Raw genomic sequence first — 13,300 nt, forward strand, 5'->3', positions numbered from 1 at the left:
ACCACCCCCCCCGCGCGGTCACGTGGTGCACCAGGCGAGGCCCGCGTCGCTAGGCCCGGGCGCGGGCGGTATGAGCGGTAGGCGAACCCCCCTCCTCCTCTCCCCTCCCTCGGACCGGGGAGACGCGGCGGCGGCGGAGAGCTTCGCGGCGCGCACACTCCTCACTCACTCGCTTATATACACAACACCGACAACACGAGCAGCACCATCACCAGCAAGCAACCACTACCAAGCACGCACGCGCCTAACAACGCACGCCCAAATAAAACACCAATCGTCGCGCCGGGTTTGAGGTAAACGTTTTGTTTAATAATAATACTAATACACGCGTATAAAGCCGCGAGGTGCATTTTAGAAGTGGTGATGGGGATGATATAATATCGGCGACGAAAGAGAGAGAGCGCGAGAAAGAGAGATAGATTAAGTGGCGGGTATCGTGCGCGTCGCGCCAAAATAACAACGGCGGAGGCGGCGGCGGCGCGAATTTAATAAATAAACGAGTCGGAGGCGAAGGCCATTTTCCCTCGCAGGCAGCGCGACGCAGCCGCGTTGTCGTTTCTCGTCGCGCTTTCGCCCCACGAATTCGGGCCGTCGGCGACGGCTTTCGGCTTGGTCAAGTCGTCGGTAACGTGTCGTGATCGCGGCGGCGTCGTCGGCGTTTTGTCGTGTCGCGTAGAGCCGGAAAAGAGCGAGCAAACCACGACGACCACGACGACGACTACTACTACTACACCCAGTGCCGCGGCCGACGGAGAGACGCAGCAGTCGAACCCCGCAGCGAATAGCCAGGTGAGCGAAATCGCGATCCGTTCGCGCGAGGTAAACTGCAACAACCGAGGGGTAAATTTAGTGACGGCGGTGATGTCGATGCGACGGCGACTGCGGCGGAAGAGTAAAGCGGAGGTCGCGGGGCTGAGGGGAAACCTCTCCCGTCGATGGCCGTCCCGGCTCTCGGGCCCGGCCCCTCAGCACTCCTCCCTCGCCGCCGTCTCTCCTCCCTCTCGGCCTCTCCTCCCTCCCGCTCGCCCGCCCACCCACTCACCCGTCCCGTGTGTCTCTCCTCCCTCTCTCCTTTCTCTCCTCTCCTCTCTCATCCATGCCTGCCCTGAACACCGCCCCCCTCGGCCGCACCGCCCCCCCTCGCACCGCCCCCCTATTCCCGAAAAACCGCCCCCCACGACCTCGCGTGGCCCTGCGATGATCCATGCCCCTCCGCCTGAAATCCCATGTGGGCCCGCGCCTTTTCCTTCTCAATCTTCCTCCTCCGTCGTCTTCTTCCCCCCCCCCCTCCTGGCAGGCCCAGGACACGCAGGCCTCGCCTCTGGCACTCCTCGCGGCCACGTGCAGCAGGATCGAGACGCCCCCGAGTGAGGCGCAAGCGGCCCAGGCGCAGGTGCAGCAGGTGCAGCCGGGAGCTCTGAGGATTGTGGCCGGCCCAGGCCAAACGCTTCTGCACGCGCTGGAGCTCACTCAGCTCGCCGCGACGCCCAATGGGTGGCAGATCATTGCCTCCCCGACCTCGGCCGGGACGGCTCCTGCGTCGTCGTCGTCGGCGGTGGCGGACAGCGGCAGCACCACTGACGTGCAGGCCTCGTCCGGCGTGGTGCAGGTAGCGTCGGGCCAGAGCGGCACCGAATCAATGCTCAAAATCGGCCCGAGCGGGCAGCTGGTGGCGGTGACGCAGCAGCAGTCCCAGCAGCAGGCGCAACAGCAGGCGCAACAGCAACAACAGCCACAGTTCGTGCAGTATCAGGTCCTGCCACAGCTGCAGACAATAGATGGCCAGCAGATTCAGATAATGCAGCAAGATAGTCAGATACAGCTCGTGCCGGTGAGCCAGACACAGACCCAATCGACCCAAGGCGGCTCTGGTCAGCAGCCTGTGCAAATCAGGCCGGCAGGAACGAGCTCCGCGGGTGGTACGGCCACCACGGCCACCTTTCCCGTGCAGATCCAGGGCCAGATTGGCCATGGCTCGCAGCAGATGCAGCTCATCAACTTGCCGGTCGGCGGTAGCAACAACCTGACTTTCACGTTGCCGCTGTCACTGGGCGGAGGCCCCGCGCAGAACGTGACGGTCGTCACTGGGGCCACTTCGGAGCAACAGGCAGGTGGCGATGCTGGCGTCAGCAGCAGCGCCGCTACCTCGGAGGGTGGCAGCTCGTCGGCCATCTACACCACGGCTTCGGGCACCTCGCCGCACGTCACCATCTCGTCCATTGACTGCGTGACGCCCATTTCGACCGCCTCGCAGGGCCAGCAGCAGGTGCAGTTGCAGAACCAGTATCATCTGCAGCAGCCCTTCCAGCAGCAGCAAGTGCAGATGGTGAGCGGGTTGAGTCCACAGATGCTTCAGGCCGCGCTGCAGGCCGCCTCGCTGTCTGCGCAGTCGCAAGATCAGGGCCAGCAGCCGTCCACATTCCTGATCCGCACCCCCACCATTTTGCCATCGGGGCAGATCGGCTGGCAGACCATCCAAGTGCAGAATATACAGGTGAGCTGAAGCAAGCTGCTATTATTATTATGGTGCAGCGCTGGCTGAATGATAGGGGTGTTGGTGAGGAAATATGCACACAACGTGGTATGTAACCACTTTCTTGCTTCCTGATGCAGACCAGTTGGCACACCAACTCATGCCACGCAAGCAGTAGTCACTTAAGTTTCCAGTTTTCTCTTTGTATTTAATAATTTATTCAAGTTAAAAAGACTTGGAAAGCAATTGCATGGATAAGATATCCATTACAAAAAATTTCCATGAGACTAGGCACATTTACACCGTTTTCATTTATAATTACTCTTTGGTTATTTCGGTAAAGTCACGTAGAAGGAAAGTAAATTAAATTTATAGAGTACAACGTTTCGATTGCAACACAAGCAATCGTCGTCAGGTAGACATATATTTGAGAGAGATACAAAACACAGACACATACGCAGACAGAGACAACACACAGACTCAAATTTAGTTCTACCTAATGACGATTGCTTGTGTTGCAATCAAAACTTCGTATTCTGTTATTTAATTTATTTTCTTTCTACGTGACTTTACCGAAAAAAACAAAGTAATTCCTGCAGTCACGAAAGCTTTAAATCAAATTTATAATTAATTGAACAAAATTTGGAATAATTTGAGTAACGTCTACTTAAGAACCCAGAAGGTGTCGGTTGTTTACTTGGTTGATCAGGCTACAGCACCAATTTAAAAGTGTGATTAGGGGAGTTTGTGTGTCTGTAAGCCTGCAAGTACCCTGGCATATTTAACTACAGGAAAGCGTATCTGGTAGCACATTGTGTTCTTATAGTAAGCAGTTTGGTGTGCTCACTGCCTGGTAAACATCACCACAGCGAATGCTTCAACGTTTTACCAACAAGCATTGCTCACCTGAGCAGGATTCACCCAACCCTGACACCCCCTAACCCTTCATCCACCCATCATACCATCGCATTGTGTGGTTGACCGTTATCGCCATGGTAACTTGCACACCATTGGCTGGGAGGCACAGCTGGGCCCTCAGGTGTTGGGGTTGGTGAGGATTTGAAGAGCGGGTGGCCAATGAGGGTGTGAGGGTCTGGCGGCACAGCTGCACCCCGAACTGCATGCTTACTCCAGAACGAGGCTTGGGCAGGAAGGGCGGGAAGGCGCTTTGAAGTTGAGAGTTGCAGCCCCCCACTCGCCCCCAATGCTGCTTGACCCAAGTTAGAAAACAAGCATATGACCCAATAGTGACCTCTGCACCCCCAGGGCCACATGCAGGAAATGAGCAGGACTTGTTGAAACGCTTGGGGACCGTGGGGGGAGGGTCACACTGCAAAGATGTCCAAAGTTACTGCATATGTTTTATTCACTTAGGTTTTTTTGGCAAATGTTTAAAATGACAAAATGTCGGCTTGGGGTGAATTATTATAAAGTATTTCCATCGCTTCCTCATAGTTTAACTTAATACATTTAAATTAGTTTTTTCTTCCCAAATGCAATTTTGTGCTTTTATGGAAATGTGTACACATCATTATTTGGGCAGATAATTGCGAGTTCTTGGGGAAATAATACTTCCAACTCTTAGTTTACCAAGTAATAAACAGGGCTTTCTTGCGCCCATTTTTTTCACTATCGGCAAACTTTTTATGAGAGCAGCACTGCCTTGGTATGTGACCTTTGCAAGTTTTTTTCTCACGTCTTTAGTCAGTGGTCGTACTTATCAAGCACAAACATGCCAAGGCAAATAGCCTTCTTCTGCTTCAGCATAACAAGGATGACCTATGCATGCAGTGACTGGAGGTTCATTGCCGATGACTGATAATAAAATATTTGTGCAACTCTGCATTGTGTAAGACCAAACAGAGGCTTTCAGTTTGAACTTGTGAAATGGATCCAGTTTAATTGTGCCGCTTTGGGCCATTGCCTTAATTGATGGGTCTGTTTTAGAAGGTCACGTGACATGAAATGTTGATGTTTCTTCTCTGATGTTGTTTGGCTAATGAAGCATACTTCTTTCACTTTAATGTGCTATACTTTTTAATGAAGTTTGTCGAGCTTAAATTACTAGGAAAAAAAGTTTCCACTCAATTTGGAAGTGCAGCATTAGTTAAAATGTAATGTATTATCCATGAATGTGTGCATGTTTCCTTACATTTTAGCTTTTAAGGCAAACTTTTGTTTAAAAAAAATTGCACAAGACCTCATTGTAAACCTGTGTGTGTGGACTTTGGCTCATCCCTTTTATACACGCAAGTGTACTGTTACTTTAAACCAAGGTTATTTTGAGACTTTTGCAGAAGAATTCACAAGAATAAATTAAATAGGTCATTGCTTCGAATCCACCACGATTATAGAATGCATTATCCAGCTTTGCCATTCAGGGTTCTGTTTACCCATCCTTTGTTCCAAATCAATTATAATTGCCCAATACAAGCAATGTAAAGATTCATCAATTATCATTAATGATTGTGGCTCATGAGAATGCATTCAGTCATAAATAATTTATTCTTCCCAATTCATATACTTTTCACCCTAAAATATGGCTGTATATGTTAATACAATAAAAGATTATACACGTACCACAATAGAAAAAAACATGTATTTGTAACCACAGTTGAAGACCTCAAGTTGTGAGAGTTAATTTCACTTTTTACCCTACTACGTGTAGCCCAATATATCTTGTCCTGTTAAAATGCAGTGTCAATGAAGATGGTGTTGTGGATTTTCTATTTGTGACTCCATAGACCCGTTCATCAGTAGTAGCTGCTTTGCGAGCAAGCAGCAATTCCATTGTCTGGCATGTGCGTGCATTTATGTCTTGTCCCACAGGGCCTCCCCATTAGTGGTGGTGGTGGGCAGGCCATTGCACTGGCGCCCGTTCAGGCCACAGCCCAGACTGGCGCCGGTACAGCTCAGCAGCAGAAGTTTGTGCAGACGGTGGTGCCTGTCGGTGGGGCCACCACCACCACGGGTACGTCACAAGCATTGGTGAACTCGCTGGGCACTGTCGGGATCCAACTGCAGGGGACGCAAGTGTCTACTGCTACAGGTATTTTATCACCTGTGGGTGTTTTAATTGCATAGAACTCTAGGAAATGCTGTGCATATGGTCAATGCAGTGCAGGAATTTATGGTGTTAACATTGTAAAGTACAGTTTGATGTAAGCGTGTGCATGGAACTGTATTGTTCACGCAGCACCATGATCCCGGTTATCTATTTTTTATGGCCGTGATGCACCCGCGCACCATTGGCTTTTGGTATCTGGACTTAGCCTTCAACTACTATAGGTTGGACTTGGCCTTAAACAAGTCTCTGGTGCAGTGTCAAAATCAGCGATGGAGTGACAAAGGTGGCAAGGCACTGCTGACTAACCTCACCCTTTATGTAAATTGTCATAAACTATACATAAAACATGTTTTAAGGGCTCATTTATGCAATTTAGGTTTTAAATTGTAAGAGGCTTTCTGAAACGATAATGCCATTGATGCGCACACACTTTTTTGTAATTCACAACAGCAGCCCACAGTTTTGGCAACGGTAATTTTTGTCGACTTTCCCAAAAATGCCTGCATGAACAAGCGCGTGAAATTTGGTCTACGCCACGCAGGCCAGACGCTGACCCAGGACGGCGGCTATCCCAAGTGGCAGTTGAGCTCGCAGCCTGTGACCATATCCGGCGGACAAGGCGGGACCAGCATTTTTGCGCTGGACGCCTCCCAGCTGGGGCAGCTGGCGCTGGCAGACGAGAGCGGCGGCGGCGGAGGTGGTGTCAGCGGAGATGCGGTTGAGGGAGAGGGAAAGCGGCTGCGGCGGGTGCCTTGCATGTGCCCAAACTGCAGGGACAGCGAGGGCAAGTGAGTTTGGGGGGGGGGAAGTTGGAGGGCGTGGTTGCTTAAACATTACGGCTCACATTTCCACCACACCAATCGTTGAAGGAGAACTCCAAGGTGCCCTCCCCACCCTCACTTTAACAAAATGCAGTTTTCTATCTCATTCTTGCTCGCTTTAACTGCTGATAGCGATGATGACGGTGGTTCCTTGTTTGTGCCTTTTGAGAATGCCACTGTCTTGCTTTGTTCCAGGACAAAACATTCTTGAGCATTTGCTGTCTATCCTGTCTTGTGGCTTTGTACTGTTCTTCCAGTGCTCGTGGCTGCCACTGTTTGCGCCGTGTCCTGCCTACAACATTTTCTTAATTGTCAATATGTCTAATGTGCATTCCTCATTCTGTTTAATGCAATTCAAAGCGTGCGTCTTTTTACACACTTTAAGCTTTTCCATTTTCTTTGGCATTCATGGTTTTGATCTATGTCAACGGCAGGTAATGTCCACTTGTCTTTAGGCACATTTGTATGTTGCTTTTCATTATCAAAACACTTCCAATTCATCTGTCTGCCTCTTTATCATCATTTTGATCTTGATTCACCTTTAAAAACTGATCTAGATATACATATTCTGCTATTTTCTAGTTGTAACTTGTTTAGCTCATTAACCTTTCACCCAACTTTGCAAACAGTTAAGTTAAATAATTTCCTTTTCAAAAATTGCCATTGGTTATAATGAATATTAGATGGTTAATACACAATTTAAATACTTCAATAGTGAATAATTCCTGAATATATAAAAAATGGAGAAAATACAAATTTGAATACTTGGCCTGTAAACATGTGCGTATAATCTATTTACGAAAATTTGAGAACAGAGTGATGGTTAATTATAATAACGACCACGAGAGGAAAGATATTTTTAGAAAAGGCCTTTGCCATTGACCACTGCTATCAGATCAGATTCTATCAAAGACATGCATTTGAAAAAACTTCTGTAGACTATAAAAAGCTTTTGTAGACTCTGAAATGGCATTTGGTTCAGCGGAGATTGATGGAGTCTTCCAAACTCTTGCAAACCAAGGCACTGTTAAACCATATACATTGTGAAAAGGCAAAATAGTTTTGAGACTGTGATTGCATGAAGTAGCAAAATACAATTAGAAGAAAGTTTGGCATGCAGGCTGTCATAAATGGCAACGCTAAAGTTACCATTTCAAAGCTGGATTTCAATATATTTGTGCCATCTTCTGCTGTATAAACGTGTTTTGCTCACAATTTTAATTGTAGGGTCACCGGAGAAGCCGGACAGAAAAAGCAGCACATCTGCCACATCACAGGCTGTAGCAAGGTGTATGGCAAGACGTCGCACCTGCGTGCTCATCTGCGCTGGCACTCGGGCGAACGACCTTTCGTGTGCACCTGGTTACACTGTGGCAAGCGTTTCACGCGCTCCGATGAGCTGCAGCGGCACAAGAGGACGCACACAGGTGAGGTGTCGTGCTGCTGGGCTGTGTGGTGTAGCAGAGCGAGCATGGCCACTACCTTATGCTACTTTTGTTTATTCGTTTTTACAAATATCACACGAAAGCAAAAAGTATAGGCTTATCCATTTAATGATACCCCCACAAGCATGTGGAGGAAGAAAATAAAACATTTAATTTCTGAACCTCCACATGTCTGCCACCAATGTGACTACAGTAATCTCTATAATCAACTAGTCCCTTCCGAGGGCTGTCCCGCAGGCGGTACACCGCCACCACCACACTCGAGGCATTAAGCAGTGACATGGCTGAGCGATAGCCTATTATTCACCACTTGTTGCAGAGGTTCTTGGCTTGAATCTAACGGCCACCCTGATTAATTATTGCTGCAGGTGTAATAACCGTAACAAGGGCTGTCTGCTGAGCAGTGAACATACAAATATCCCCTCATGTCATTCACAAGTGGACCATTGTGTGCCAGTGACAAGGTGTACAATTTTTATTTTTCATAATTACTATTTTTAGCATTTGGCAACCCCTACTGGCAGACTAGTATTCCAGGTCACTTGCAAATGAGAATATCCTGGTCTCTTTGAGTTCCCACCTGGTTGAAGACATGAAACCTCAAACACGACTTCTTCCTCCCCACACCACCACTTTTCTCCTCAGGCGAGAAGAAGTTCATCTGCTCCGAGTGCTCGAAGCGCTTCATGCGGAGCGACCACCTATCCAAGCACATGAAGACCCACTCGGCCAAGCGCGTCGGCATCTCCGGTGACGCCGACTTGGACCCCGAGGCCAAAGGCGACACGGAGGTGGAGGGCGACGACGGCAGCCGCCCCACGACCGTCGGCGACATCCTGGCGGCCGCCGGGCTGGTGACGCTCACGACCGTGCCGGCCGAGCTCATGATCGCCACCTCCGTGGCCACCACGCCCGAGTCGAGTCACGACCCAACCAATGGCGGCGGCATGTCGGGCACGGACGGCTGAGTTGGGGAGGGGGGCGGGGGAGCGGGTGGGCGGGCAGCGCGCGATGCCACGGGGCTGGCGGGGGGCAGGCAGGGGAAGGGGGTTGGGGGGGTCTGCGGAGGCGCGAGGAGCGATTGGGTTCAAACGATAGTCGGTGCTCGCTCACTCGCTGGCAACATACGTCCGTCAGTACAGATCGGTATGTGAAAAGTTAACGAACATTCCCACGGCGACACGTCCTGTTCGTGGCGAGTGCGCAGCACAAGCTGCCCAGTTTAACCCTACTCCGGTAAAAATAAATCGGTCAATAAGTTACACCTTTAGTAGTTCACCTCCGCTGTTTGCGCACAGTAACAACACGTGCAGGTTATGACATTCGGAGACAATGTTCTGAAATACTCTGCAGTGGTTGCGTTACGGTTGGCCTCGGTTGTGTTGTGTGTTTTGGAGATGGGTTATAGCCGTAAGATGCATTTTGCAGGAGCAGTCCCTCCAATTTCCAAAAACACTTCGCCGTGTTTTTCAAACTAGAGTTGTTAACTCTTAAATGTATCTTGCATTTAGATAAATTGTTCAGTAATAAGAGCCCCTTGTCAGTTTTGAACCTGAGCGCACATTGGCCCTCCGTAATTCTAGCAGCGACTCCAAAACCCAAGGAAGTTTTGTGCTCAGAAGTTTGTGCTTCCTATGCCGTCTCGCCAGGTGTCAGGGTGTCACTCTCGTGGTCCCTGAACAGGTTGATTTTTGCATTAATATTGTTAGTTTAAGTTCCCTTTTGTGTTTTATTTACCTTTTTTAGTATAATTTTGTTAAGTTGCTGTATTTTATTTCATTGGTATCTTTAATCACAAAACCCCCTGTTGCTCTCAAATTGCCCACACTTCCACAGTAGACGTGTAACGAATATTTTTCTGTCTCCGTAGGTTGTCACGACCATATGTGCAGTCCTTTTCACTTGTAGTCGACGCTTTATGACCATTCATATTGGATAAAACAAGCAAACACGTAATATGTCATAAAACTGCTACTTTAGTGAGCTTATTCATAAAATAAAAAGTTTAAAAGATGTGTTTTTATGCTCTCGCTGAGAGTCCAGGAAGATCTTGACATTTCAGTTGACTGGCCTTATTCAGCAAATACTGAGGTTTACATCGTCATATTTATCATTAGTGATGTTCGGTGGTAGGGTGGTATTAGATTACGGACCCCTGGGCTTCAAAAAGTCGTTATGTTTTGATAAGTGTGTAAAATACATTCTAGAAGTAAATATGCCGATTGCAGTGTAATGAGCTCTCATGTTAACTTAAATTGACTGACGTGCATTGATTTTGCCACGTACCCACGTCTCCACATTTGGCATTTTAAAACAATTGCATTCCACAGCATCATTCACACACGTGTAGGATGCACGGATACACTCACTATGCAGGACTGCTTTTAAAAAAGCACATTCACATTGACAGTCATAAAATACAACAGGTTTAATTAGTCACATTTTGCCAACTTTTCAGATGTCCACACAATGTATAACTAAAGTGTAATTATTTTCTGAATCTGCAAATTTACCTACAGAATACATTCAAACGGCTTTCAAATTCTGATGACTAAATGCACCCCAGTCAGTAGGTTAATTCATCAGCTGACACCCGCCCCCCACCCAACTTCAACTATCAGGACTATCTTGATTTGAAGCTTTCGTGACTGCAGGAATCCATACTCTTTGGTTCTTTCTGTAAAGTCACGTAGATATAAAATAAATCATGACGTTTCGGTCGCAACACAAGCGGTTGTCTTCAGGCAGAAAAAATATAATCCAGCAAAGGAACTGCTGAACAGGACTTTAAATTTTGTAAAACTGAGTATTTACCAAAGGACAGTCGACTGAACACCCAATAAAAACCTGATACAATTCGACTCGTAAGACGTATAACATTCCGCATCTGTGTGCGGAATGCACCGTGCTCAGCAGGGTATGAATCCGATGCGCTGCGTACGTTACTGGCAAAGTAGTGGGTTTGCTTTTTTTTTTACTTTGGTTTTGGTAAATTCCATGGTTCTGTGTATATGTATGTACTGTCAGGCATGGTGTTTGGGTAGGCTTGTTAAGTCCGGGAGCAATCGCGATGCCTCCTCTGCATGTTGTGGGATGTTGGGATTTTCACCCGTCTTACACCTTGGCGCGTCGGTTCCTGCTCACAAGCTACAGAGTGATAGCTTCTCCTACGTGCATTACCACTGCGGTAGCGAGATCTCCACGTGTAATTTAGCGACTGACATAGCATAATGCGCCATCACCCAGGATTTTAAAATAAAAGTGGCAACGGCAAAGGTGTAAATTAAGAAATTCTGACTGAAAAGTAAGCCTTAACCAAACGTAACGTAACATTTTAAATGCTGTTCAATAATGGTTATTTTGTAATAATGAAAGTGCGCAAGGCCTTAAAGTATAACTTTATATATCTCCATGAGGATTCTCTTGCAGGATACGTAGTGTAGTGTTCCATTAGTTTTAAAATTGATTGGGATGTTGGAATGCTTTTTTTAAATGTCGCTTTATATCAAGTTTGACGGCTCAGTGTATTTTCTATCGAAATAATTGTCGTGACCTGTTTCCCCACTGAGCAAAGTACTAAGCCTGGATGGGACGTTGGGTTTTACACTTGTGCAGCGGCATTTCAAGTAATTGTTTTGGATTTGTAAAGGCTTAAGTCATGATGTTTTAAAACCATTCTCTGTAAATGTGCCCTGTTTTATTAACTCTTCGCATATGTACCTTTACGTATAATGTATGCCCTCTTTTTTTAAGAAAAAAAAGTTTTTTGTATAAGGTGTGAGCATTTGAAATTCAGAACATTGCTTGTACTTTTAAATTATATACAAGATTCTGTAATTTTATGTTTTTGGGACAATTCAATTTATATTCTGCCAAAAAAGGATTATGCAAAGAAAATAATTAGAAAAACATACTCCAGCCGTTGTAATTTTGACATTTTTCTTTGTTTTGGGGATAAAGCAAATTTAATCTGACCCTAAAGCAGCCGAAAGGCAGCGTTCATTCTTCTATGCGTCCCATCCCACAGCCTCATGCTGCGCTCTGCAGCGGGCTCAGCTACAGCATTTTATTGGAACCCGATTTTGTTTTATTGATCTCATAATGGGAATGAATGTACCCCATGCGTTTATTTGGTTTGACATGGTTTGGGGGGGGTGTGTGCCAGATGCACTGGAGCTGTTGTTTTGCCAAATAGCAAACTCTGGAAGGAGCTTTGCTTGGATGATTTGTGTACAGCACATCACAAGTCGTCCTGGAGCCCATGTTCTCGTGGACGGGTCTAGATCAATGTCCTGGGATCGCCACCAGTGCACACACATACCTATCACATGGCCAAATCCGGCCAGGTAGTTCAGAATATTGCCATTTTATATCCTGGTTGGAGGTTGACTTGGTCCCTCATCCATCTGGAGTTGATCAAATAAGTACCACTGTGGGGAATTCAACAGTTGATGGACTTTCCCCTGTCATACGTATATGGAATTCCCACCACTTAAGGGCTGTGAACAAGAGATGGGTACCGCCTCAATGTTCATTTGAGCAGGTAATTATTTTCAGCCAGGCCTCACGCTCAAGAAAAAATACCTCTTGAACCACTATCAAGTTTATCTTCAGCTAGATTCCATCACCTGCCCCCTCCATTTCCACTGGCTTCCCATCGTCAGCAGAGTCTGCTGCAAGATTGCGGGGCCTTCTCTGGTGGTCAACTCTCTTCACGCATGTCGCCCTGCACTGCAGCTTGTGAGAGTACGCCCCACCGTGCAATTCAACCTCCACTCTACACCAAGGACCAGGGCCGTTACTGACTTGCATCATTTCTCTGTGGCAGCTTCCACTTTTGGAACCACCGTCCCACTTCACATTTATCCAACCTACATCTACTTTTAGCAGACACTTAAAGGGGGGCCCACCTTTCATCCGGCTTTCGAGTGACACTGAGCTTGGCGCCGTGGCTCAGTCACTTTCATTTGTATGACATTTTGCGTGTTATAAATTGATTATCATAAGGCTATAGAAACCAGTGGTGTATGAATTCTGCAAATGTGGAGCTGAAATGGCTGGATAATGGAAACAATCAGAAAAGGGAAGTTGAGTTTTAAAACAAATAAAATTACCTCGACTCGCATTACTTTAATCCATGTCAGATGAAGTCCTAGACAATCGGTGGTGTTTGGTAAGAGTTTTGGAAGTGGAGCTGAAATGGCAGGTAAGTGTTTCAGACTTAATCATAAATATTATTTTGAGATGGATTGGACGCGTGCCAGACAGAGGGCAGGTTTCCCCGAGATGCATTGAGCCGCCCTGAGGTCACGGCGACCGGGAAGAAAACCTGAACGTGCAAGGCGCCATGGAGCTGCAAGCAGACCCAGCAAGTCTTGACCGTCTAGACGGGTGACGTGAAACTTGGGATCAAACCCCTCGGGGAGGTCGGGTGCCGCCTGCAACATTTTCCGGTGGAGGTAGAAACAGGCGGTGAGGGTGCGGTGGCAAAGGA

At 47.4% G+C, this 13,300-nt stretch overlaps 1 protein-coding gene across 2 annotated transcripts; it reads left to right on the forward strand.

Moving 5' to 3' along the window:
- LOC144943428 (transcription factor Sp1-like) lies at positions 1-8,778 on the forward strand. Of its 2 annotated transcripts, none has more exons than XM_078870833.1 (7): positions 1-77; positions 677-789; positions 1,298-2,494; positions 5,303-5,444; positions 6,082-6,328; positions 7,589-7,788; positions 8,452-8,778. In XM_078870833.1, exons 1-7 carry the CDS (start codon positions 71-73, stop codon positions 8,772-8,774), a joined length of 2,229 nt encoding a protein of 742 aa, XP_078726959.1. In that variant the 5' UTR covers positions 1-70; the 3' UTR covers positions 8,775-8,778. The 2 variants fall into 2 exon arrangements, with proteins under 2 accessions (XP_078726959.1, XP_078726960.1); XM_078870834.1 differs by having other exon boundaries at positions 56-77; positions 5,303-5,522.
- The last annotated feature ends 4,522 nt before the right edge of the window (positions 8,779-13,300 follow it).

Source organism: Lampetra fluviatilis, chromosome 31 (genome assembly GCF_964198595.1).
Source record: "Lampetra fluviatilis chromosome 31, kcLamFluv1.1, whole genome shotgun sequence".
In the NCBI taxonomy this organism is placed as follows: Eukaryota; Metazoa; Chordata; class Hyperoartia; order Petromyzontiformes; family Petromyzontidae; genus Lampetra; species Lampetra fluviatilis.